Source organism: Camelus bactrianus, chromosome 13, assembly GCF_048773025.1.
Source record: "Camelus bactrianus isolate YW-2024 breed Bactrian camel chromosome 13, ASM4877302v1, whole genome shotgun sequence".
NCBI lineage: Eukaryota > Metazoa > Chordata > Mammalia > Artiodactyla > Camelidae > Camelus > Camelus bactrianus.
The window spans coordinates 70,977,867-71,002,939 of NC_133551.1; the positions used below are offsets into that span (position 1 = coordinate 70,977,867).

At 54.3% G+C, this 25,073-nt stretch overlaps 1 protein-coding gene across 4 annotated transcripts in view; it reads left to right on the forward strand.

Moving 5' to 3' along the window:
• The window catches only part of DHRS3 (dehydrogenase/reductase 3), a 39,182-nt gene that overhangs the window by 7,369 nt on the left and 6,740 nt on the right, over window positions 1-25,073 (forward strand). For all 4 annotated transcript variants that reach the window (XM_045518511.2, XM_010957512.3, XM_010957513.3 and 1 more), the window contains 3 exons: window positions 23,194-23,337; window positions 24,035-24,154; window positions 24,514-24,752. In XM_045518511.2, the coding sequence (XP_045374467.1) occupies window positions 23,194-23,337; window positions 24,035-24,154; window positions 24,514-24,752 (503 nt within the window). The remainder of the gene's footprint in view (window positions 1-23,193; window positions 23,338-24,034; window positions 24,155-24,513; window positions 24,753-25,073) is intronic.

A 25,073-nucleotide genomic window follows, 5' to 3' on the forward strand; every position in this document is an offset into this window, starting at 1 on the left:
CTGTTGGAGGGTTCTGAGAAGGGAAGTGACATGATCTAAGTCTTGGCAAGACCACCCTGGCTGCTGTGATGGGAAGACAGTGGGGAAGGGGTGTCAGGCCAGGGGCAGGAGAGAGATTAGGGACGCTTCCCAGGCTCCCGAAGAACATGGCCGTAGACTTTGCTCTCAGCTTTGCACTAGGGTTTTAGAAGATGCTGCCAGTCTTCTGTGATACCTTTACCATCAAATGGAAGTGGGTGGGCTGAAGGGGGTGTAGGTAGGCTGGTGTGCCCCTGGAGGGGTGGGTGGGAGTCATCTGAGACCCAGGCCTCAGAGTCTGCTGGGAGACCTAAGCTCACAAGTCATGGTCTGTTCTCGCTGATGCCTTGGGTGACAAATGCCAACCAACTTGGGTGACAACTTGGGGAATTGTCCCAACGTCAGATTTGTTCATTGATTCATGGAGCTGCCTCAGGGAACCACATAAACATGGCTCTCTCTGGTGGCACTTACGTCCTGGTGCAATGACCATCTCCAGATAAAGTCCCTGATGCTTTGGAAAGAGGTGTCATCTCCAGCAAGATGACTTTAATGGTACCAAAAATTAACTTCCTCTAAAAGTAAGATAAAAGCAACTGTATCGGTGCCCAGAGAGAAGGAGATGCTTTTCTGTTCTATTTTGTCAAAGGACCTCTGGAGCGTCGTGGTCAGCATTGGTCAACACTTTGGAGGCTCCTGGAGCAACTGGGGGGCATCCAGGGGGCCGGCTCAGGATGACAAGGACAGGAAGTCACGACTTGGGTCAGATGGCAAAGCCGTGGGCGTTTGGTTGACTGCTTCAGGGGCTGGAGATGGTATCGGCTGCCTTCCAGGTAGGGTGGATGGCCGCACCAGGCTGGGTGCCTTCCCGCCCTCTGGAGCTTTCTGCAAAGGTCAGCAGGCTGCAGAGAGGATGCTGTAGATTCCTGCATCCTGAGAGGCTGGGTGCTGGACCACCACCTGTGTCCCGGACCACCACCTGGGTCCCATCCACCTTTTAGATTCTGTGAAATCATCATTCTCAGAGTGATGTGAGTGAGGACAGTGGCCCACACGGGGTCAGGGGCCAAAAGGAAGAGAGGCCACCAGCAGCAATCAACCAACACAATCAAACAACCCCTCAGTGGGGCCCTTCCACGGCTGCGTCACTCCTTGGTCTGGGTTTTTTTTTCGGGTGCTGAAGAGAGGAGAGGAGGAGAACGGAGGGTGCAGGTCAGGCCTGTGTTCACTTCCTTCACTCTGAATGTCAGTCATTACTCAGACCCAAACTGGCTTCCTCAGGCTCCTCTTGGACACGGGACTGTGGTCCATATGCTACAGGACCGCACAGTGCTTTTTCACGTTCATTTTGTCTTGCCCAGACCCAGAGACAGGTGTGACCAACAGCCCATTTCTCTTTTTTTCCAATCAAAAACATTTTTAAAATTTTTGTGTAAGTTTTAAAGGTTACTTTCCATGTACAGTTACTACAGAACGTTGGCTGTATTCCCCGTGTCGTGCTTACATCCCTGTGGCCTGCCTCACACCCAGTGGTGTGTGGCTCCCACTCCCCCACCCCCGTTTGTCCCTCCCACCCCCTATAACTGCTGGTTTGCTCTCTGCATCTGTACTCTGCTTCTTTTTTGTTATATCCGCTGGTTTGTTGTATTTTTTAGATCCCACATGTAAGTGAGATCATACAGGATTTGTCTTTTCTCTGTCTGACTTCACTTAGCTTAATGCCCTCCGGGTCCATCCAGGTTGCTGCAAATGGCAACATTTTATTCTTTTTTATGGTTGAGTAGTATTCCACTGTGTGTGTGTGTGTGTGTGTGTATATATATATATATATCCCACATCTTCACTCATCTGTTGATGACATTTAGGATGCTTCCCTATTTTGGTGATTATAAATAGTGCTCGTATGAACGCTGCGGTGCATGTATCTTTTCAAATGAGTGTTTTGTGTTGTTTTCAGATACATGGCCGGGGTGGAATTGCTGGGTCTGTGGTCATTATATTTTTAGCTTTTTGATAAACTTCCATTCTGTTCTCCACAGTGGTGATCAGTGGCCCATTTCTAAGACGGAAGTGAAGTGAGTTGCCCAGGTTGCTGGGCCTAAGGCAGATTTTGAACCCAGGATGTTAGCTTCCAAAGTAGGCCCTTTCCCTGGGTCAAATAATCGCAGCCTGGCCCGGCCCACCCCAGTCAGGGTTATGGAGAGGTCAAGAGACAAGCTGTTTCATAATGGGAACTACCTAGTAGGCAGAGGGTTCGGGAGAGACTAATGAGCTGTACAGGAGTCAACAGGATGTAGTTACGTTTGCCCTCACCAAAACATTTTTTTAAGCACTGAGTAGCAGTATTTGCATACAATGAGTGGGATACTTGCCAAAGGATAGAGGTAGTCACTGGTTGTCAGGGTTTGCTTTGAACAAGGAACTGATAAGCAAGAAAACAGCACAGTTGTATTTCATCAATTTACAACCAGGGAGGCACCTCCAGCAGGGAGCCAGCTTGAGGGAGGAGTGAGCGCTGGCTCCTTCCAGCTAAACCTCAGGTCACGCAGCTGGACCCTCCAAGACTGAGAGAATTGATGGTACATCAATGGGAGAGATCACTGTCAATTGAGGGAAATCCTAGAAGACTTCTTGAAGGAGGTGGCAACTGAAGAGGTTGCAGTAACTCTTAATTTTTTGCTGGTTGCAGAGCCATCTGAGAATCTGAAGAAAGTCCCAAGAAGAATGCACAGAGACACATTTTTATACTTTTAAGGGGTCCTTGGAGTCCCGATGTCTATCCCATACACTAGGGCTTTGGACCCAATTCAGTCAAAACCCATTTAACTCCCTCAGGCTCGGGTTCAGGCCCAGGACTGGAGCTTATGTCTGAGGCAGGGGACTCTGGTGTCCTGCGACCCAAAGCCACAGCCAAGCCAGGGTGATGGAGGGGACATATTTGTGGCCTGGTGTTGCTTCATGCCAATAAGGGTTAGCCTGGCAGAGGCCACCAAGCCTTCCAGAGTCGGTTGGTCATGCCCTGCTTTGGGGGTATTCGACCTTGAATTCCTTTTTCAGGGTCATTTCAGGGAAGGGGCTGGAAAGGCATTTAGATCAATGGACCGTATGATTATTTGGTCCATATTGAAACATACTCCTGGGGGGTGTTTATAGATCATTGTCTCCTGCCTGCCTGTTATTCTTCCACAGACCTCTGGCCCATCTGAGCCCCAAAAGCCCCCAGGCAGATCCCGACAAAGTTCTAAGGCTAAGTTTTTAAACGCCCGAGGGGCTCCAAGAAGGTGGAACCCCACCAGAAGCGGAGCAGGTGGAGTTCTGAGGGGCCCTCACCTTCATGTAACTAGATCAGCTTCACTGAGGCCTTGTAGCTTAGAATTCTGCGTAAGATTTTGGGTCTCATCTTAAAAGAAGGCTATTACTTTAAAGAGAAGGGGAAAAAAAAGTAACTGTTCTGGGAAATTCCTTAGGACACACTCCTCGCCTCCACTGCTCCCTACTTGGATCTGCTAAGTGTCATCTCACTGGGTCCTCAACTTGTGGCTCTTTGCTCCAAGTGAAGGAACTGGTGGACTGGAGCAGCCTCCTCTTAGAGACTTTGCCCCTCAGGAGAGCACCCCCCCCAAACTTCCACCCCAGGCATGTGGAACCCCAGGCCCTGCTCAGCCCCTCAGCCAGGTCCTCTCCGCCACTACCAGGGAGCCCTTGAGCTTAGAAGCCCTAATTACTCAACCAGGGCTGAGACAGCCTCCCCAAGGGAACCAAGCTGAAATTCAGCTCCCAGTCCCAGTGATTCGGCCACCCTAGCCCCAAAGCCAAGGGCTGGCCCGTGGGTAGTGTCACAGCCGCTGAAGTCATTCGGGTGGCAGCAGCCAGCCCCCTGGCCAGAGCAGGCATGCAGTTCGTAGTGCCAACCAGCCTGCTGGGAGCCAGTTCCCAGTCCCTTAAATCCTAGGAAGCCTCCCAGTGACCTGCTGTGTGATCCTGGACAAGTAACGATCTCTCTGGGCTTTGGTTCCTTCATCTGAAAAACAGAAGTGTGAAAGATTCAGTGAACTAACATATATAAACCTCCTAGTTCGGCACCAGAGGGTTTGCGAGAAAGGATGGCTCCTTCCAGTCAGGGTAGGGGTTGGGGTGGGGTGACAGGGGACACCTCCCAGCCCCAGCTCTGCACCTTTTATGTACTGGACCAGGTGCCTGCTGGGCACAAGGGGCAAAAGACGAAGAACCCACTGGCTGGACTCGCCCTGGGTCTGGGGTTCCGCGGGAAGGGAAGAATTCTGCCCCTGCCGCAGAAGCCCCTTGGGAATTTCAGCTCTTGCCACTTTCTAGAAGTCAGTGAGAGGCATCAGTCTCCCCACAGGGAGGGCTTGGAGCCTGTCATCTTCCCTCCCACTGGAGGCCGATGGCGGCTTTCTGCGTGGACAGGGACTGGTCCGGTATAGGTCCTCCTACAGCCCAGGCGGGGAGGCCTGGCTGCCCACTCCCCTGACAGCCGCCCAGCCTCCCCTTTAGTCATTTGCCTCTCTGTGTCCAAGCAGCTCAATTGGTCAGAGTTGGGCTGTGGTGAGGCCAGAGTCATGGGTTACCATGGCAACTCACCATGCTTGCGGCTGCTCGTTGCCATGGGTCTCCTCCAAAGGACTGTGAGATCCTTGGGAGGCAGGGGACATGTCCTCTTACTTATCAAATGTCCTAGGCACCTGGCACACAGTAGGCGCTTAATAACTGTGTGTTGCCCGAGTGAAGGCATGACCGACCTGTCGTAGCTAGTTAGAGCCGGTGTCTACTGAGCACCTACTATGTGCCAGCATTTGACGTGTAATAAAGCCACACCCCACAGTGAGCGCTAGTGTGGGTCCTGTTATCATCCTCTTCTTACTGGTCACGATGCTGACAGTCACTAACAAGATCACACAGCTTGTGAGTGACCAAGTAGGATTTGAACCTGGGGCACCTGCTCTTGAACTAGTGTGTTTTGTTGCCTCTCGGTTAATCATTCTACAGAACAGAAGAGATCACGTTGACAGCCCCTAGCAGAGTGGGGGCAGCGCATGCTTTTAAGCAGTCGGGAGTCTAAATGGGTCCAAAACATTCAGCACCGCTTTTTCCAATGGTGAGTCTGGAGGTGTCCTTCAGATGGTTTACTGAGTCGGGTGACCAGAAGGTCCCTGCGTAGATCTAAGTCCAGGCATAGCTCCCAGGGCTCAAATGGTGTTGTCAGGACTCCATGCCCTGGGGCTACTCAAACCTGCCTCCCGCTGCTTTAAGTTCCACAGCTCCCAGTTGTGTGCGGAGACTGGTGTCCCTTGCCCAGCATTTCCAGGGGTTCCAGGAATTGAGTCTCCCCGGCTGTGACTGGGTTGAGCCAAAGCAGTCACTGGTGGTGGTTCAGACTGGCCGGCCAGCTGTGGGTCATAGGGGTAGACTTGAGCCAGGGGTGACTCTGAGCCAGGGGTATAGCAGCCCCAGCCAAGCCACAGCGTGTGAGAGTGGGGAGGTGGGCTTCCGCGGGGGAAACCAGGAGCAGACGTCTAGACTCCTCCTTGTGGAAGGACCAATCCAGTTTTCAGTCATCTCAAGCAAAAACTTCCAGGAGATCCAGGACTGCCTGTTAGCCAGTCCTCCCAGGTCTAGTTTTGCAGACCTTATCAGGTCATTAACTGACCCAAGCTCAAGGACAGAATAGACTTCAGGCTCGAGCTGAAACCCTCTGCCCTCAGGGAGTTTGTACTTCAAAGAGGCAACGTGAGCAGCCACACAAGGTGGTCAAGCAGGCTGTCAACAGACTTTCTCTGTAACCTTTTCTAGAAGATTTCATACCACTGGAGAGGAGACTAAAGGAAGCCCCTATGCTAGGTCACTGTTCATAGTGGCATTTCCCTGCATGTGAGAAGCCAGCTCTCCCTCCTTTCTGTGCAGGCAGGTAGGCAGAAGGGAGCTGATACTGGGCCCTTTCGAGTTCCCAGGACTGAGGGACACAGTCGAGCCCAGCTGGCCAGCTCAGTTGCCCTGCCCTCTCACAGGCCACGTAGCAGGTCATGATGGGGGGCTGGGGCCAACGTGACCACAAAGGGCAGTGTGACCTTCCTGCAGGCAGGCAGTCCTGCCAGACACACCCACGTGGAGTCAGGCCACCCTTGGCCCCCACGTGCCATGTCCTCATGTCTCACTTGGCAAAGAGGGCGGTCTCACATCACCCCTCCAGGCCACTTCCCTGTGGAATCACAGTAGAAAGATGGGGGGGGGGCCTCTAGGCCCCCTAGGGACACAGGGCAGGTGGACTGGGACTGCCATGTGCCCTCAGGGCTCACGCCTCCTCGAGTGGCTGACCCACTGTCTTGATTCGGGGGCCACCTCTTGAGGCTTCGTGTTGGTAGGTGTGTGTGTGTTTGTGGGTGTGTATGTCCATGTGTGTGCATGCATGTGTGCATGTATGTGTGCATGTGCACCCGTGTTTGTTTTTCTTCTTAAGGAACCAGTATCGAATAGTGATTCAGATTTTGAGCTCAGGAGTCAACAAACCAAAGTTCTTATGCTGGCTTTTCCACTCACTTGCTGAGTGACCCCAGGCAAGTTACTAGACCTCTCTGAGCCAGCCTCAGTTTCCTCATCTGTAACACAAGGATTCGAAGAGAGAATGTATCCAAAGTCCTGGCCACACTAGCGAGGCTGTAGATCACGTCTGACTGTCTACAGCCACCCCTTTGTTGTGCTCTCTACAAAGCCTCTGGGGTATACGTTTGTGACAGGGTTTAACTGACGCTCATGGGTTAGTGTTGGGGTAGGGTGGCGGTGTCACCGAGAGCCCACGGACTTTGGAGCAGACAGACTTGGGGTTCAAGTCCAGCTCCTCCAGCTCTCCCCATGCTGCTGAAACACACATCGAACACTCAGTGTTTGAAAACAGCACATATTTATTCTCTCACGTTCTAGAGGTCAGCAGGCCTCCACAGTCTCTCTGGGCTAAGATCAAGGTGTTGGGGCTGCGTTTCCTCAGGAAGCTTGAGGATCCATTTCCTTCGCCTTTCCAGCTTCTAGAAGCTTCCCACATTCCTTGGCTCTTGGCCCCTTCCTCCACCTTCAGAGCCAGCAGCATTGCATCACTCTGACCCGGCTTCCGTGGTCACACCTCCCTCTCTCTTCTGCTTCATTTTGCCACTTCTAAGGCCCCTTGTTATTACACGGGGCTCCCTTGGATAATCCAGGATGATCTTCCTATTTTAAAGTCAGTTGGCCAGCAAATTTAATTTCATCTGCAACCTTAAATTCCCCCTTCCCCATGTAAAGTGACAGGTTCTGGGGATCAGGACATGAGTGTCCTGGTGGAGGCCATTATTCTGCTGGCCACACTCTCCGAGCCTTGGTTTTCTCATCTATAATGTGACAGTGCTAGTCCCAATCTCCCAAGGCCACTGGGACAATTCCCAGAGACTGGCGAACACACTGGCCAGGGGCTCAGAAAAGGCTGGTTGGATGTGCCCTGAGCGCCTGCTGAATGCGAAACTCTATTCCAGGTGCCCCCCCCCCCCCGAGTCACCAGGCATGGAAGATGTCACAGGCCCTGCCGCGGAGCAGCTGGCAATGTGGCTAAAGCAGTAGAAATTCATCTGGAGGGTCTGTCCTTAGGGAGCAAAACAGCAACAAAGGGCCTTAATTGACTCGGCACTGGGTTGGCCCTGCCTCACTGAAGAGGAAACTCTGGGTCATTCCAAGGCTTCTTATGGGGGTAGATTTGTCAGTAGGGAAGGGCGTGCAGGGGGGCCCTCCTAGGTCACAGGGACCAGGTGGGCACTGCAGAGTTCCATGTCCCGTCCTCAGTCTAGCTGGGAGAATGGACCCGTGACACTGAGGTGTGATGGGTGCTTTGATGGAGCAAATCATGGCAGGAAACAGCTAAGAGCACAGGGTGGGGCTTCTCACCAGTCTGTGCCACTGTGGGTAATAATAATAATGATCTACAGGGACACTGACCTGCTCCTCAGAGCAACCCAATACGGTAGGAACTATGACTGTCCCTATTTTAAAAATGAGAAAACTTCGGCTCAGAGAGGTTAAACCCTTGCCTAACAGCACACACAGTCATGGGATTTGAATCCAGGTCGTCTGGCTTCTGCGTAAGGAAGGCGGGCAATGGCTGGGGCCACAGGAGGAAACATCCCAGGCAAAGGGGAAGAGTGAGTGTGTCTAGAAACAGAAGTGTGAGTGGTGAGTTGTGGGAGATGGACAGGGAGACCTCACCGAGCTTGGCGGCCATGGGATGGGGTCTGGACTTCACTGGGAGAGCACTGGGGAGCCACAGAAGGGTTTATACAGGATGCATGACCAGTGGGATAATGGCAGGTGAAGGAAGCCTGAATTTCCAGCAGAATTCTCTGATGGTGTCAGGTTCGGGGACACTCTCTGAGGACCACTGAAATCCACTTTCTGTGGGTCTGGTCCTCAAGGGAAACCCCACCTCACCAGGCTTCCTGGGCCGAGGCCCGTGTGTGTCTGCTCTCAGCATCCTGGCCTTTGCAGGATGTGCTGACCAGGTCATTTCCCGTTGCAACGTCCTGTCACTTCCCCTGAATCCCCCAGCCCTCCGGGCCCAGATCCCCAGCCTGATAGCGAGACGCCAGCCAGCCGGAAGGGTCAACTCCATAGCATTTGACCTCCGTCCAGCAGAGATTAAACTGATTCCTAATTAATAGCCTGTAGGATAGATAGTTACCTTGGCACAGCCTGCAAGTAATTTAAAGCTTGTCCTTGGGAGGCCAGTCCATAAATAACGCTTAATTAGCTGAAGGTCTTCCTGGGACACACCAGTTCAAGGGCCTTGGGACTTCAGGTTGGGGTGGGAGGGGATGCAGAGTTACCCCGATAAAAAGGCTGCCTTTCTTTACCCAAAACAAGTTACAGTCTCACCTCTGCCAGCAGCTCCCAGAAGGGTTGCCAGGGTTGGGGTCCCAGCCTAGCCGCTTCCTGGCCATGCCCTTGACATATCCAGGGCCTCAGTGCCTCATCTCTAAAATGGGCCAACAGCTCAGCTCCATAACCCCTCGAGGACTTGCCTAAATGTATGGGTCAAATATGGCGAGGGTAAGGGAGCATTTTAGAGCATTCTGGATTTTGGAAGTGAGGCTAAAGGGCTGTGGACCTCACTGTAGCACCTTAGAGAAGCTCCTGGATAAATGCTCACCATGCCGACGCCCGTTATATGGTTCCTGTTGCCTCGAAATCTAACACCGCCTGCTTTTGCTGTTTGCATGTGTCCCGTGCATGTGCAGGCCGCCCTGAATTAGCTCGCTGTTGTCAGCTGTCTGTCTGGGATGTGTTGCCCATTCTGCAGCGGGGAGTGCCTGATGGAGCGACTTTCCTGCTGTGCAGGGAAGGTGTAGGAGGCCCAAGACTCAGCTCCCCCCTCCTGGGGACTTGCCGCTGAGAACTCGCTTCCTGGGTGTTCGACCTGCACCATCACACACAACCCCTGGCTCAGAAGGGCCCTGCTGTCGCCTTCAGGAAACTCAATAATTCTGCAACGAAGGGTCCCGCATTCTCCTTTTGCCCAGGGTCCTACAAACGATGTGGCTGATCCTCGTGGTAGCCATACTACCTGGGTTGTCAACTTTATCCCACCCAAGGTCCCTTCCAGGAATGTTATCGCCCGATACACGGGGGAGATAAAGGATGTCATTCAGTTATTCCCATACTCACCGGGCACCTGATTACCAACCCACCTGCTGGGAACTCATTGTGGGAGCCTGCATTCTAGACTGTGTGTGCGTTGGGGCAGGGGGACAGAAAACAAACAATCAAACAAACAAATAACATTAAAATTTCAGATAGTGACAAAATGCTGATAGACAATAAAACAGAATGATGTGAAGGAGAGGGATTTAAATATTAACGTCACAGGGAGGGTGTAGCTCAGTGGTAGAGCATATGCTTAGCAATGCACAAGGTCCCGGGTTCAATCCCCAGTACCGCCGTTAAATAAATGAATAAACCTAATTACTTTCCTCCACTAAAAAAAAAATTTTTAAGAAAAAAATAAATTTTTAAAAATAAATATTACTTCCGTGGGCGGTAAGGTGAAATCTGGTCTGGTGCCAAGCTGTGTCTCGCTGCATTTTTGGGGTGCTTTTAAAAGATCTGGGGTCATTCTAGTTTCTTCCAGCTCCTAAAAGGATTTGGGTTAGTGGGGTCCAAGTAGGAGTCCATGTGGGGGCTCCTTGGGCACAGGGGACTATTTACCCATATGTCCCCCACAGCCCCAGCTTCTCACTCACAGTCAAGGCAGAGGCTGAATTGGGGAGGGGAGGCAGGAGCGTGAGGAGCGGGCCTGCTCTGGTTTTTCTGAGGGACCCCAAGTTCTCACCAGGCCAGCCCTGCACCTGAGGCTTCTAACCAACCCTCACAGCCCCGTGAGGGTTGCTTGCACTTTTGACCTTCCCTGCACCAGCAAAGGGAAGCCAGTTTCAATCCTCCCCACTTCCCCAGGGGGAGACGGTGAAGCCCAGAGATGCCAAGTGACTCATCCCAAAGTCACACAGCAAATCAACTCCAGAGCAGAGTGCTGGCCAGTCTGGCCCAGGCCAGGCAGATTTCCATTTCCAAGGGCAGTACAGAGCCCCAGGCTGCCAAGGCTATGCAGTCCAGGACCGCTCTGGGAGCTCTCTGGAAGAAACGGTGGCCCCCCTGCCCTGTAGAGTGAGGGAGTGGCTAGGGGGCAGCCCCCGCCCGGACACTTTGGCATCTGCTTACACCTGGAGGAAGGGCCCCCTGCACCCGCCCCAGCTACGCTGGAGAGGAGTGAGCTTCCCAGAAAGCCGAGTGCAAAAGCAGGCACTTCCCCAATCTGTTAGGCAGAAAGCCCAAAGCTGACCCCAGAGGCCCAGCTCTCGGGTCTGGGGGACCCCTGGGGAGGCAGGGGATGGGGTGCGTAGTGGAGAGGCTGACCCCAGATAAGTGGAAGCTGCCAGCCCCCGGGGATGCTCCGGAGGAGGGAGGCCGAGCTCCAGCTGGGCCGGTGCCTGCCCAGGGGGCGGCGGAGGAGGCGGCGGGAAGGTTCACGCTACGGCCAGCAGACTGGCTGCGTGTTGCAATGTCTGGTGGCGTTTGCAGCATCCTGTCCGTGTGTGCAGCTGGGGTAACCTCGGGCCGGCGCGGAGGAGCGTGTGTGGCTCGCAGGCCGCGCGGCCTGGAGGCTGCTGGCACCTTGCATCTCATTTACAGCTCCGGGTTCAGCCGCAGGTCAGCGGCGCGGGTGACATCACGGCGTTTGTTTACCGCTCGGCCGGAGGGAGGAAGCGCGGGCGGTCCCTGCAGCGGGAGGGGACCCCTTCCCTACTCCACCGTCCATCCGCGCGCCCGACCCCAGCCCGCCCCTACCCCCTCCCCATCCACGCCCCAACCCCAACCCCACCCTTCTCCCCACTGCCCCCTGCCCCCTTCCCTTCCGCATCCCCACCCCCACCCCGACACGACGACACGACGCCCCTCCTCACCCTCCTGACCTCCCACCTGCGCTCGGGACCCCTGCGCGACGCCCCACCCCTCCTCACCCCGGCACCTCGGGGACACAGCCCTGCCCCACAGCCTCCCCGTCTACCTCCCACCCCTCCCCCTCCCACCCATTTCCCATCCGCCAAATGGGAACCCAGCCCAGTCCCCACCCAGGACTCTAGCCCAGCCCCACCCCACCCCCTCCCGGGACCCCCGCGAGCCCCACCCTCCGCCGGTCCCTGGGCCCACTTTCAGAAGACTTCCTGGAGCCTCCTGCCAGATCCGTTGAGGTTTCCCCCCGGCGGCTCCTCCTGCCGCCCCCTCACCCCATCATGTGAGCGCAGACCCGCCTCCCCGCACGGAGCCGGCTGGGACGGCCGGCCACTTTGTTATTGGAAACTGGTGTGTTTACCCGGGCGGGCTAGGTGGGTAGCTGGCCAGCTCGGGCCCACATCCAGGCACCCTCTTCCTGAGGAGCCTGCCCTGGCCACCTGGACCTGCCTCCTCGCTCACCGCCCCTCCACTCCCTCTGCTTAAGCTGAGAGTTCTGGAAGCTGAAGGGACCCGGGATCTAAGTCAGGATTTCTCTCTTGCTCCATACCTGGGACTCGCCAAACCCAGCCTTCCCAGGAGAGGGAGGCCCAGGGCCTCAGTTCATGGGCCCTGTTCTTCCAGTTCCTCTTTAGGGTCCTCTTAGAACCCCTCTTCCCTTGGCTCAAACCTACAGCCATGCTGAATCTCTTCTTTTCCATCACCTCCACCCCAGTTTCCCACCCTATTCCCCCCCATCTGTCACATCGGTCATCTGCGTGTACAGTAGCAGTTCCTAACTGGCCCGGGTCCACTGTCCTGGTTTCCACTGCCCTTCCAAACCTCTAGTGTGGCAGTCAGAACTTGTGCCAGAATCCAAGTAGAACCGTCATTTCTCTGTCCTTAACCATCGGAAGGACTTCCCATCTCACTGGGAATAGAATTCAAAGCCCCTCTCCCCTCGCTCACCATGGCCACAGCCCCCAGCCTCACATCTCCCACTCAGCTCTTCACTTGACCTCCTTGCTATCCATGCAATACACCAAGCTCATTGCTACCCCAGGGCCTTTGGACTGGCTGTTTCCTCTGCCTGGAATGCTCCTTCCCTAGAGGTCTGCCTCACTCCCTCCTTCACTTCCCGTAAGTCTCTGCCCACATGTTAGCTTATCAGAGAGGCTTTCCCGGTCTCCCACCCCCACCTAAGTACCACTGCCACCTGAGCACTCTATCCAGCCTCCCTGCAAAGCTTCCTGCCCCTTCCTTGCACTTTTGGCCACTTTTGTACATTATATGGTCAATCATTTATGAGTCTCTTGTCCCCCATCTTCCCCTTACATGAAAGCAAACTCCAGGGGGGTGTGATGAATTTATTTCCTACTCTATCCTTCCAACAGTGCCTGACATACAATCACCCACCTCCTTGAATGAGTGGGTGAATGAACAAATGAATGAATGAGATAGGACAGGGAGTAGTGAGGGAAGCTGGCTCTGGAGTCCAGATTCAGATGTCGCTTTGAAACTGCTGGCAGTACAGCTTGCGTGGGTTACTCAGCCTGTCTGGGCCTGATGCACATGCTAGGCTTCTGGTACCATTTCTCAGGATGGTAATACTGAAGACACACAGCAGGCTGGGGAGCGGTCTGTAAATCCTGACTCTCCTCTCCCCTCCTGGGCAGCCCCACCTCAAGGCTACCCGGTGTTCTCTATCAGGAGGTCCAGTTGGAGGAACTGGGGCAGTGGTCACTGGGCTGCAGCCAGTGACTCTGGCCTGAGAGTCCCTACCCCTGCGTTTTGCCAAGTGTGCTCTGACGGCAGTCGGCTCTGAGGCCCAGCCCTTGGGTTTCTGGCTGGATGTGAGAAATTGTTCTGCTTTCTCCTACAGTCGGCCTTTGAGATGGTTTCCCTGAAGGGTTTTCCCAGTTGCCTCAGAACCAAAAAGCTTCACAAGAATCGCACTCAGGGATGAGATGAGAACTTAGCCGAGCTGTCACACTTGGTTTCTGAGCTGCGGCTCTTGGCAGGTGGCCGTATTAGCTTTGAGGGTGGTGCCCTCCTGTCCTGGAGGGCGCAAGGCGTTCATCATGGAGGGGAACGTGTGCATCCCAGCTGCTGAAAAAGAAGAGACCTAGAAAGTTAAAAAAGCAGGGATGTGCCCACAGATGTTTATAGCAGCTTTATTCATAATTGCCAGAACTTGCAGCCTTCGGTAGATGGATGGATAAATCAACGGCGGATCATTCAGACAATGGGATATTATTTAGGACTGAAAAGAAATAAACTATTAAAGCCGTGAAAAGACTTGGAGGAACCTTAAATGCATATTACTAAGTGCAAGAAGCCAGTCTGAAAAGGCTACATTCTGCTTCCAACTCCATGCTGTTCTGGAAAACGCCAAACGAGGGAAACTGAAAAGATCAGTGGTTGCCAGGGGTTGGGGGAGAGGGGGGAGACCCCAGAGGATTTTTAGGCCAGTGAAACAAGTCTCTCTGATACTGCAGTGGTGGATACACGTCATCATATGTTGTCATAACCCAGAGGTACAACAGCAAAAGTGCACCCTAAAGTAAGCTATGGACTTTGGGTGATAATGATGTGTCAGGGCAAGCTCATCGCGTGTAATGCATGGACCATTCTGGTGAGTGATGCTGAGCGTGGAGAGGCTGTGTGCATGGGTGGGGGCGGGCATGTATGGGAAATCTCTGTACCTTCTGCTCAGTTTTGCTGTGCATTTAAAACTGCTCTAAAAAATATATTTTGTGTTTTTGTTGGTTGGTTAGGTAATAACAGTTGATTTTTATTTTCTTCCGTGTGTTCTTCTACAATCCTCTATGATAGACATGCACTTCTTTAAGTAATTTTATTACTATTAATAAAAATTATTTTAAAAAAAGAGAGAGAGTGTTAGGGAGCGAATGGAGGAGGGGCTCGGGAGGATTTCACGTGAAGTCCTTGCAGGTAGAGACACTTGAGCAGAACCTGTAAGAAGAGAGGGCATGGGGAGAGGGCTGCTTGGGGGACGAGGACAGAGAACAGCTGGTGCAAAGGCCCTGCGGTAGAAGTGGGTGGTGTTGTTATGCAAGCAAGGAGAGCAATGTGGTGGAGACCAGTCAGCCCTGGGAGGGGAAGAGCTGAGGGCAGAGAGAAGGGAGCATATCGGAGCAGGAAAGGCCTGTGGTCATAGTAAACACTGTAGATTTCACTCTGGGTGAGATGGGAAGCCACTGGGAATTGTGAACAGAGTGACAAATTCTGACTTGCCTTCCAGAGTGATATCTCTGGCTGCTGTGTTAAGAACAGACTGAGGCAGGGATAGGGGTACCAGGGCAGGTCAAAGCAGGGAGACCTGTTTGGACCACGGCTATAGTCCAGGTGAGGAGGTGATGGGGACTGGGTCCAGAGTAGCAGCAGTGGAGAAGGCAACAGAACCAAGGATGCTCCTGGCACCCCCGTTCCCCCCCAAACCTGGGCATCATGCTGGCCCGTGCTCAGGAGAGCAGCTCCTGTCCCCAGCTCTTCTTCCCCCAGCCTCTAAAGGCCCCCAGTATCCTTGCAGCAGGGCAAGGATCATCACTGTCACCCATTCAGCAAATACTTGGTCAGCAAGGTCAGGCATTGGACCAGGACAGGGCGGCCAGCATCTTTCCTTCCTTCCCCGGGATGTGGATGACTCGCAGTCCAGTCCTTGTCACATGGCATGTGCTCAGTGACACCTGTGCAATGAATGGTTCTGTCCTTTCCTGGGGTCACTTTGCTCCGGCAGGCCAAGGGCAGAGGCGGAGGGCACAGGATGGAGTTCCAGCTCTGCCGCCCACCAGCAGAGTAACTTTGTGTGCATCACATAGCCCTCTGTCCCTCGGTTTCCTCTTGTATGAAATAGGTACAATACGCCCCTCCTAGAGCCGTCAGAGGACGAGGTGAGCAGGCGCGCTCGGCTCGGGCAAGTAGCGAGCATCCGAGGTCCTCCCTGTGCCTCTCGAGGGACCGGTTCTAGGCTGGATGGCGGCCGAGAGGAAGTCCCTGCCCGGCTCCAGCTTGTGGTCAGGGACTGTGGGAGGAGGATACAGCCGGCGATCTAATTTGAGGAACTTCGAAACAATCCTCTCCAACAGCTGAGCCAGCAGTAGCCAGACCATTCTCAGGCGGGCTGGCCCGGGCGGGGGACGAGCCTGTGCGATTCTACCACACGTGGCTACGTGGGAAGTCCTGCCCGTCACTGCGGGAGCTCAGCAGGGCAGGGATGCTGGGCTAAGTCTGTCTTAAACAGACCCGGGGTGACCTGCTGAAGTCATGAGTTGTAGGTGGGACACAGGTAGTGAACCTGCAGGGGGCAGACAGGGGTTGTAGAGTCTGGAAAAACAGGGCTCCTGGGAGAAAAGGCAAGAAGAAAGTTCTAGAAGGAGACATCTGAAGGCAGTACCCGATCAATGTCATCGATTTTGAAGGGTTGTCTTTTGGAAGAAGGGCTGATTGATCTGTTGGGGATGCAGGGGTGACAGGCCGGGCCCCCACAGTGAGGGAGCACTAGAGGTGTCCAGCCGGTTCATTCCTAGGGAAAAAACGCTGCTGTCCTGGAGGGGGACGGGCTGTGGATCAGGAGCCATGGCATTCAAACTGGTTTATTGATTGATTTTAGCAATAGAATCTTTGTAGCAGTGACTATTACAGAAGCCTAATGAAAGTGTCGCTGCTCTGGATGAGGGGGGAGGGGAGGCAGGCTGGGGCCCGCCTGCCAAGCCCCCCGCCCCTCAGCTGCCCCGGAAGCACTAGACCCTCCAGATTCCCCAGAGCTCCGCACGAGAAGCTCTCCTTCCAAGAAACCCTCCTAACGGGTGATCCACAGCCCGTTCTGCAGCTGGATGCTTTCGGTGCTGGCCCCCTCCTTCCTGGGCCAGCGTGTGGACAGAGGAGGGTCTCTAAGTCTGGCGGAAGGACGAGGCCTCTGAGATCCTGGGGTTCAGCCCCGGGGCAGCCTGTGCCCACAGGTGAGGCAGAGCAGCCCCGGTTGGGGTGTTCCAGGCATCCAGCATCCGCCCCAGTGACTCCAGCTTTGTGGAGGGTAGAGGGACCTTCTGCGAGCAAGGGAGGTTCTATTTCTGTTCCTGGGTTGATAATAATAACAACAACAGTAGTAGTAATAATGATAGCTAGCATTTCTCATGTCCTTTCTTCGTTCTCCCAACCACCCTTCCAAGTGGGGGATTTAGAACCTTAATTTATAGAGAGGTTAAGTGGGTTTTCCAAGTTTGTGTAAGTGGGAGGTCAGAGAACTGAACCCAGGCGGTCTGACTCCTGGGCCGATTCTCTAGGCCCCTCTACTCAAGAGAGCAAGGTCTCTTTTTGGGAGTGGACAGGAATGTGGAAGAGGAGAAAGGGCAAAATGTCACTTCTGTTCTGCGCATACCTACTAAGAGCATGCGTGTCAGTGTTGCAAATAGGACCTGGCCACATGCGGGCACGGCCCACCTCCCTGTCCCGTCGGTGCCCTGCTTGACCTGAGACGTATCACACACTGGGTTTTGTCGCCTGCTGGTTCTCATCTGCCCACAGGATGGATTTTTGTTAACGTCTTCCTGCTGGAGGTGCCGAGAGGAGAGGAGAGCTGTGTGCCCTCCAAACTGTGACCTCTCACCTTTCCCCACCCTGCCGTGGTTTGGGGTCTCTGGTGAGATTTACTTCCCTTCTGAGAAGCCAGCTCAGCGCGGCTCTGCTCCAGAACACGGGGCGCGTGGGACATGAGCTGGCCTGCCAAAGACCTGCTCAGGGACTTGGGTCTTTCTGGGGCTTCTCCTGGGACCCACCTGAAGACCACCCAGCTCATGGTGGTGCTCGTCGCCACAGCTGAAATCCAGGAATGAACACCAAGGGCAGGCAGAAGCATGAGCCCCTCTGGGTGAGGAAGGCAAGGCTGGGTGGAGAAGAGACATTCACTATTCTCTGGCCAACAGAATTTTCGGGAATCCTCCTGGGGCCAGTGCCACATGGCTGCACTTGTTTCCTTTTACCCTGTGCCTGGCGCATCCTGGATACTGGGGTTATGAGATGAATTGGACTCTCTGGACGACGTCCGGAGCTCTTGGGAAAGGCAGGGCCTGCACACTCACCTCTGTGCCCCAGTGGACTCGTGAACAAGGGTTAGTGTTGGCGCTTGGGGACATGAGTTCTGAGTCACACTGTGCCACTGCTTGTAAGTGGTGTGACCTTGGGCAAGTCATTTTACCTGTCTGTGCCTCACCTGCAGAACAAAGGGAGTGACCATACCCACTCATGCATGGTACAATTGTGAGGATGAAAGGAGAAAACACTTGGGTGCCCTCAGCACAGTTCCTGGCCCGTGGGAAGTGCTCATTGTATTAGTGGTGCTGTTACTGTTGTTGGGATGATGGAAGGAGCAGTCAGGGAAGTTTTGGGATTAAGGGGACATTCAAGCAGGGTTCTGCAGGATAAATAGGAGCCCACAAGTAGCCTTGACATTTAAAACAAAGGTAAACAGTCTGTGCTGGGCACTAGGTAGGGTCACAGGGAACCCAGGATGGGTGAGATTTAGTTCCTGCCCTTCAAGAGAGAGTGTGTAGATTTGAAATGGGGATACAGCACATGTAGGGCCAAGTGCAGTGTGCAACGAGTGAGTGTGGACTGGAATCCCTGGAGCCCCAGTGAGCCCCCTCATGCATTCACTCAGTAATGGGGAGAGATGTGCAAATAGTCACCTCTCAGTGGATGGGAGCCCTGAAGAGGCACTGCCAGGGGCCTGGGGAGCAAGCAGGGGTTGGAACTGCAGTGCTGAGTCCCCTGTGTGGAAATGATCTGTGGGAAAGCTTTTATTCCATCCTCCTTTTTTAAGATCATAAATAACTGTACTTGGCCTTTGGAGGCATTTTCCACTATATAGACAGACAGATAGAAGCAAACCTGTGAGCCCACCCGCCCCAAGACAACCCTGCTCCTATGTAGTCTGGTGACGTCCACCCACTTGTTACGTTCATGGAGCTGAGATTATCCCATATGGATAATGCTGGACCCCTTTCTCCTGAGCGTTTTACCACGACGTGAACGCTCATCATTCTGATGGCCGCAGAGGAGGGATTATTAAGAAGCTGAGCTGTGATGTTCTCAGCCCCTCCTCTCCATGGGAAGTAATCACAGAGACCGCACACCCCGAACACGAGGTGGGTGCCAGCTTCTGCCTACTTAGTCCCCACAAAACCCCATGAAATGAGGAAATGGCTTTTCTCCTACTGGGAGCATGAACGGTGGTGAAAAAACCTCGGTTCAAATCCCAGCTCTGCCCCTTGGTTGCTGTGGGAGCTCAGACAACTTGCTTAGCCTCTCTGAGTTGCAGCTTCCTTAGCTCTACACTGGGCATAATAGAGCGACCTCAGAAACGCCCTAGTTTCAATGATGCTCCCCGTTTATTCTTTATCCCACAGTTTGTGTCCGACTGTCTCCTTCCTTTGCTGTCTTCTTCCACTGAAACGTGGACTCCCTGAGACAGGGACCATGTCTGTTTCGTTCTCTGTTAAATCCCCCCCAGGCCACAGCGCCCAGCCCGCAGGAGGACCTCCGTACGGTCGTGCTGGGCAGACACATGGGGCTGTGGACAGGGAGTAAGATGGAGCTGAGAAGAAGGGCTGGGAATAAACACTGGTGAGAGGATGTGTGGCATTTGGGGGCAGAATTCTCTAAGCTCAGAAAACTCCCATGGTGCCTGGGGGTTCAGGGGTGCATCTGTGGAGGACAAAGCCTCTGAGTTTGAATCCTGTCCCCACCACCCACTGAGTGGGACTCTGGGCGCAGTAACTTAGCTCCTCTGAGCCAGTGTCCTCAGCTCCACAAAGAGGACTGTGGTGGCCTTTCACTCTGGGGGCTGCTCAGGGGTGCAGGCTCGCTGTGAGGGCAGCTCCGAGGAGGAAAAGAGGGGGACCCTGTGCCTTTGCTAGGAGGGCCCAGCCGGGCAGGTGGCTGTGGCCAGTGTGAGCCCCCCCACCCCCGGGAGGCCAGAGGTCCTCACCCGCCTTCCTCCCTCCTCCTCCTCTCCAGGACAGAAGCTAGCTGTTCACCCCCGAGGGGAGGGGAGGCCAGGAGGTGTCGAGCCACCCTGAGCTCTTATTTTATAAACCCGGCTTAAGAGTAAATCCCAGGGCCACTGACCCTCCCCAGCTGCTCCCTGTCCTGGGAGTTAATTAAGAAGAGGCCCTGTGTTGGTTCCAAGGGCTCACAAACCTGCCCCCTCCCCCGCTGCTTACCCCACACTCCTCAGACCCTTGCCTCCTGCCTGCCCGGTCCTCACCTTCACTCGGGTACTGGGTGGGACTCCTGTCCTGCCAGCTGTCTGGGGTCACTGCACCCTCCAGCTGCCCCTGGTGAGGAGCCACCCTGGTGGGCCTGCTGAGCTGTACCTGCCTGTTTCCTGGTCAGTGACTCTGGGTCCCTAGAGGGGACTGAACAGGGGACCAGAGGAGGAGGGACAGTGGCTGCAGCAGCTCTAATCAGGCAGCACCAACCCAGGAAGACCCCCGTCCCCTCCACTCGCCCTCTCCCTCACCTCCCACCCCCAGGGGCTCAGTTCCTCGAAGGCTGAGTCGAGATGGCCAGCCCTGGCCACCCCATCACCATGGAGATGCACTTGAGTGCTAAGATGGGGACATCCCCAGGGACTCTGAGTGTCCACCACGGGCCCAAGGCAAAATGCATAGCAGTGCAAAGGCTGCACACACATGCACACACGTGCAGAGACACACACACACGCATAGAAACACAACAAGGCACACAAAGACCTGAGACTAACTCCTTGCCCTGTTTCAAGGGTCCAGCCTCCAACCTGGCTCCTCACCTCACAGCTCAGCCCAGGGTGGTTTTGATGCTCTGGGTGAAACTCTGGGTCTCGCTGACTGTTGGTCTAAGTAGCCTCTGTGTTGAAGGTTCTGGGACCCTAAATGTCTCAGTGAAGGAAGTTGGGCTCCTCTGAGCCTCAGAGAGGCCGTTTAAGCACCTCCCTCCTTATCCCACCCGCGGCCCTGAACTTTCATTTATTCACTCAACAAACAGCACTTGCATTGCTGGCACCAAGATATGAAATGAACAAGGCAGAATCAAGGCCCTTAGGGAGCTCCCAGCTCAGAGGGGCTGGGGTGAGGAGGACAGAAAACAAACCTGTCACAGCTCCCAGGGAGAGGCGGGGGCTCTGAGCACAGAGCAGGAGGAGGTCAGTCCCCCAGCCCACCAGAGGCATCCTCAGCAGACCCTGGAAGGAAGTGACCAAACCTCAGTGTCCGCCTGGGTGTAGTCCCCCACACCTGGAAGACCGTGGGGCACTGCCTTCCTTTCGTCTCCCTTACCCCAGGCCCTGTTTCCCGCTCCAGGGCGTCCTTCCAGCCATGGAGACAGCGCTGGCCTCTCTGGCTCCCTGTCTGCCAATTTCCTTGCGCTCCCAGGAGTCTGGACCCCTGCACCTTCCAACACGCACCCACTTTAAGCTTCTCTTCTCTGTCGACTTGTCCAGAAGTTCTTAGAGTCCCAGAGGCACCTCTCTCTGCCTCAGCCAGACTGTAGAAAACTCCTGTTCCCCACCTGAGCAGGAGGCAGGATGGGGTTAGGCAGGGACCAGAGCAGGAGAGAGGAGGCCAAGGATTTCCTTCACCTCAGTCTGACATATGCAATGATTAGGTGGATGGATGTTGGGGTGGGGTGGGCTGGGTAGAAGGAAGAAAGGAGGGAGGGAGGGGTGGATGGATGGGTGGATGAGTTGGCTGTGAGGAAGGACGGATGGATAGACAGATGGGGTGACAAGGGAGGATGAAAGGAAACTTGGGTGACAGTGCCTACAAGGCAACGGAGGGGTCTGGTGTGGTGGAGGAGGCCTGCCAAATTGCCCTCCTAGAACAGAGGTTTATCTCTTTCTTCCCCGTGAAGTGAGTCTCCCCAGCCTCTCCTGGAGAAGCACATTCTCGGCCTGTTTTCAGTTCAGCAGACAAGGAGGTGTCCCTTGGAGCCTGTCTGACTGCAGTCCATGTGCTCTTGAAGGACTTGTGGTCGCAGAGAGCGGCTGATGGAATTCTCCCTCGTAAAGCTCTTCCTGTATTTCAAGACTTCAATTAAAATAAATAAAGTGGTTGGGCAAGGTGGGGTTTCCAAGCTGGGCTTCCCCAGAGGTGTTTCAGGGTTTGCAAGAAGACTTTTATTTCCCTTTAAGAAATATTTCGAAAGTTCTAGAAACCCTAGTGAAAAAAAGTCAGATCCACGGGAGCCACCAGCACCTTCGCGTGTCCCTCCAGCTACCCTCATTTTGTGCCCTTCGTGGCTACATGAGAGTTCTGCGATTTCGAGGTTAACAACTGGTAAACTGTTACCGCCAACAACTGTTCATCTGTGTGAGTTTCTCCATCTCGAGTCCCGGAGCGAAACAGAGAAATCAGTCAGTTTCTGGTCTGGTGTGACTGGAGCTCCGTCACCCCCACTTGAAACTGTTTGCCTTCCCAGCACGGACTTGCTGTTCTCATTCGTTGCTTTTAGGGTGAGAAAATATGAAATTGGACGTGTAATTTATCCCTTTGGTTTCACACATTGGGGTTTCCAGGTGGTTTTTTTTTTTTTTTTTTGAAGGGAGGAATTTCGTTGATAATTTGAAAGAGAAGAAACAAGAATAGAAACCCATTATATGAATCTGCAGGGAGCCCTTTATCTCTTCCTTTCCCACATTCTCTCCAGCCCCCAGCCTTCCTTGCTCTGTGCTGGATAAGCTGGGTCTCAGTTAAGGGTCTTAGTTCCCCATCACCTGACCCTGGTTCTTTTACCAACAGGGGCCTCTCTGGACCCAACACCGTGTCCTGCGAAGGAGTGTCATTTTCCTGCAGGTCAAGGTTGAGAATTAGCCTGGCCTCTCGTTTGAGCCTTTTACGGCCAGCCATTCATAAATCTGTCCAACCCCTTTAAGGCCTCATGTCTTGGTCCTGCCAGGGTCACCTCCTGGCGTAATGAGTCCTCTGTTTAGCGCCGGTGGGGCGAGGCCGCATTTCCTTCTCAGTGGAAGCCCGGCCACCTGTCTTCCCCGCCCTCCGTCCCCGTGTGACCACAGCAGGTGGAAGCAGAGGCTTTGCTCAGCCTCCAGTGCTCACGGCCGGAACCTGGCAGTCCGTTCATAGACCTGGCTCTAGACTTCGTTGGTGGGAAGGCCAGCTTGTTCCTGGCTGAGAGCGTTCTGGGATGCTGTACAGAGAGAGTTGTGCTGCCACTTTTAACTGAGATCCCTGGAACTGGGCCAGCAGGAGACGTCCCTCAGGAAGGAATCGTAAGAAAGACTTGTTGAGGGGGTGGTTATAGCTCAGTGGTAGAGCGCGTGCTTAGCATGCACGAGGTCCTGGGTTCAATCCCCAGACCTCCTTTAAATAGATACATAAATAAATAAACCAAATCTCCCCCCCAAAAAGAAAGACTTGTGAATAACACATCCATTGATGGGCTCGGAAACTCTTAGTTCCCTTCAGAGTAGGTTCTAACCCTTTGAAAAATCATACTGTGACTTTGCGTACTCTTTCTGAATGGAATCAGGAAGGCCAGGCCTGGGGCAAATTATTTTAAATGCTGAATTTCTGATGGCCATCTTTGGGTCACGATGGCTTCCTTAATGACCACCTTTTCAGCACTGGTCTTGTCTCCTTCCAGATCGTTCTCTGGGGCCGGACTGAGAAATGCCTGAAGGAGACGACGGAGGAGATCCGGCAGATGGGCACTGAGTGCCACTACTTCATCTGCGATGTGGGCAACCGGGAGGAGGTGTACCAGACGGCCAAAGCTGTCCGGGAGAAGGTGGGTAGCCTGGGAGGGCTGGCCTCAGCTCTGCTGGGCACGGGGGCGTGCTGGCCAAAGAGCACATCCTCACATGGCCTAGGAGACAGTTTGCTTGGGGCAGAATGGGCATTTTCAGAGCATCTTTGGCTGGGGGCGGGGCGGATGGAGGGGTCTTCTCTGGGGCTGGTTCAGGTTGTGTGTCTGTGTGTCTGTGTGTGTGTGTATGTTGCAAGGGGCAGGGATTAGGTGTGTGGGTTGATTATGTAACAGGAGTAATTACCTGTTGTCCCCTTTGCAAAGTTTAGACCTTGTGAGTTTCCATCCTAGACCCTGGGGAGGGGGCAAATGTTCCATTGCCCTCTGGGAAAATCGTCCCAACTCCAGCCATCTGTTTAGAACGAGTATGTCAGTGAGCTCCAAGCAAGCAGAAACCACCCTGTTAGGCATCTGGCACATGGTAAATGTTACCTGGTTTTACATAACAGTAACTTCATTTATTATAGATGTGCTTTATGTCAGGTATGTGACATGCCATAAATTATATCTGATCCTCAGAACAACCCCATCTGACAAATCAAGACTGATGCTCAGAGAGGCGATGTTGTTACTGGCTAGAGGGCACTGTGGCTGCCCAAGGCCAGGCCCTCGCCGCAGATGTAGGCCGCTGGGGTTGGCAGCCCTCACGGCCCCACGACCCACCCCCTCTTGCCCACAGGTGGGTGACATCACCATCCTGGTGAACAACGCAGCCGTGGTCCACGGGAAGAGCCTGATGGACAGTGATGATGATGCACTTCTCAAGTCCCAGCACATCAACACCCTGGGCCAGTTCTGGGTAAGGCTGTCCTGAGCCAGAGCCGGCCCTGCGTATGACAGCAACACGTTCCTTCCCTCCAGGAAGCCTGGGAGCTGTAAGGGAGGGGGGAGGAACTCACCAGGGCTTGGGCTCAGGCAGGGGGGTTATCCAAGGATGGGTGATGGGACAAGAGGAATGACCAGCCAGCCCCAGGAGGCATCTGGACTTTGAAATGTGGGGCTCAGTGCCTCGGCCTTCGGCCCCCACCCTCCCTGCCCCAAGAAAGCCCAGTCCCCAGAGCAGTGCATGTGTCCAGGGTGGTCTGTCTCCTGAGAGAGGGGTAGAGGGGCTGTTGGAAGCTGCGGCTGCTCCACGCTGACCTCCCCGCCCATCCTCAGACCACCAAGGCCTTCCTGCCGCGGATGCTGGAGCTGCAGAATGGCCACATCGTGTGTCTCAACTCCGTGCTGGCGCTGTCTGCCATCCCCGGCGCCATCGACTACTGCACGTCCAAGGCCTCGGCCTTCGCCTTCATGGAGAGCCTGACCCTGGGGCTGCTGGACTGTCCGGGCGTCAGTGCCACCACTGTGCTGCCCTTCCACACCAGCACCGAGATGTTCCAGGGCATGAGGGTCAGGTCAGTGGCCTGGGACCCCCTCCCCGAGCCTGGTCCCTCCAGCAGGTGGGGCCAGGGGAAAGGCTCATTATACACAGAGAGCGCCAACCCAGGGGCCCTTTATCTCTGGCTCTGCAGTCTGGTACCTGATTCTCCATCTGCAAGGCAGTAGGATTCTAGAGTGGTTCAGGGCGCTGCTTCTCTGGTCTAGGGGCTTTGTCAAAGTCCCTGCAGCAGTGGCATTCTATTAGCCCAGCTATAAAAAGAGAACAGAGTATTGAGACATGAACGAGATGGATGATCTCAAAAGCATGACGTTGGCTGGAAGAAGCCAGAGACACA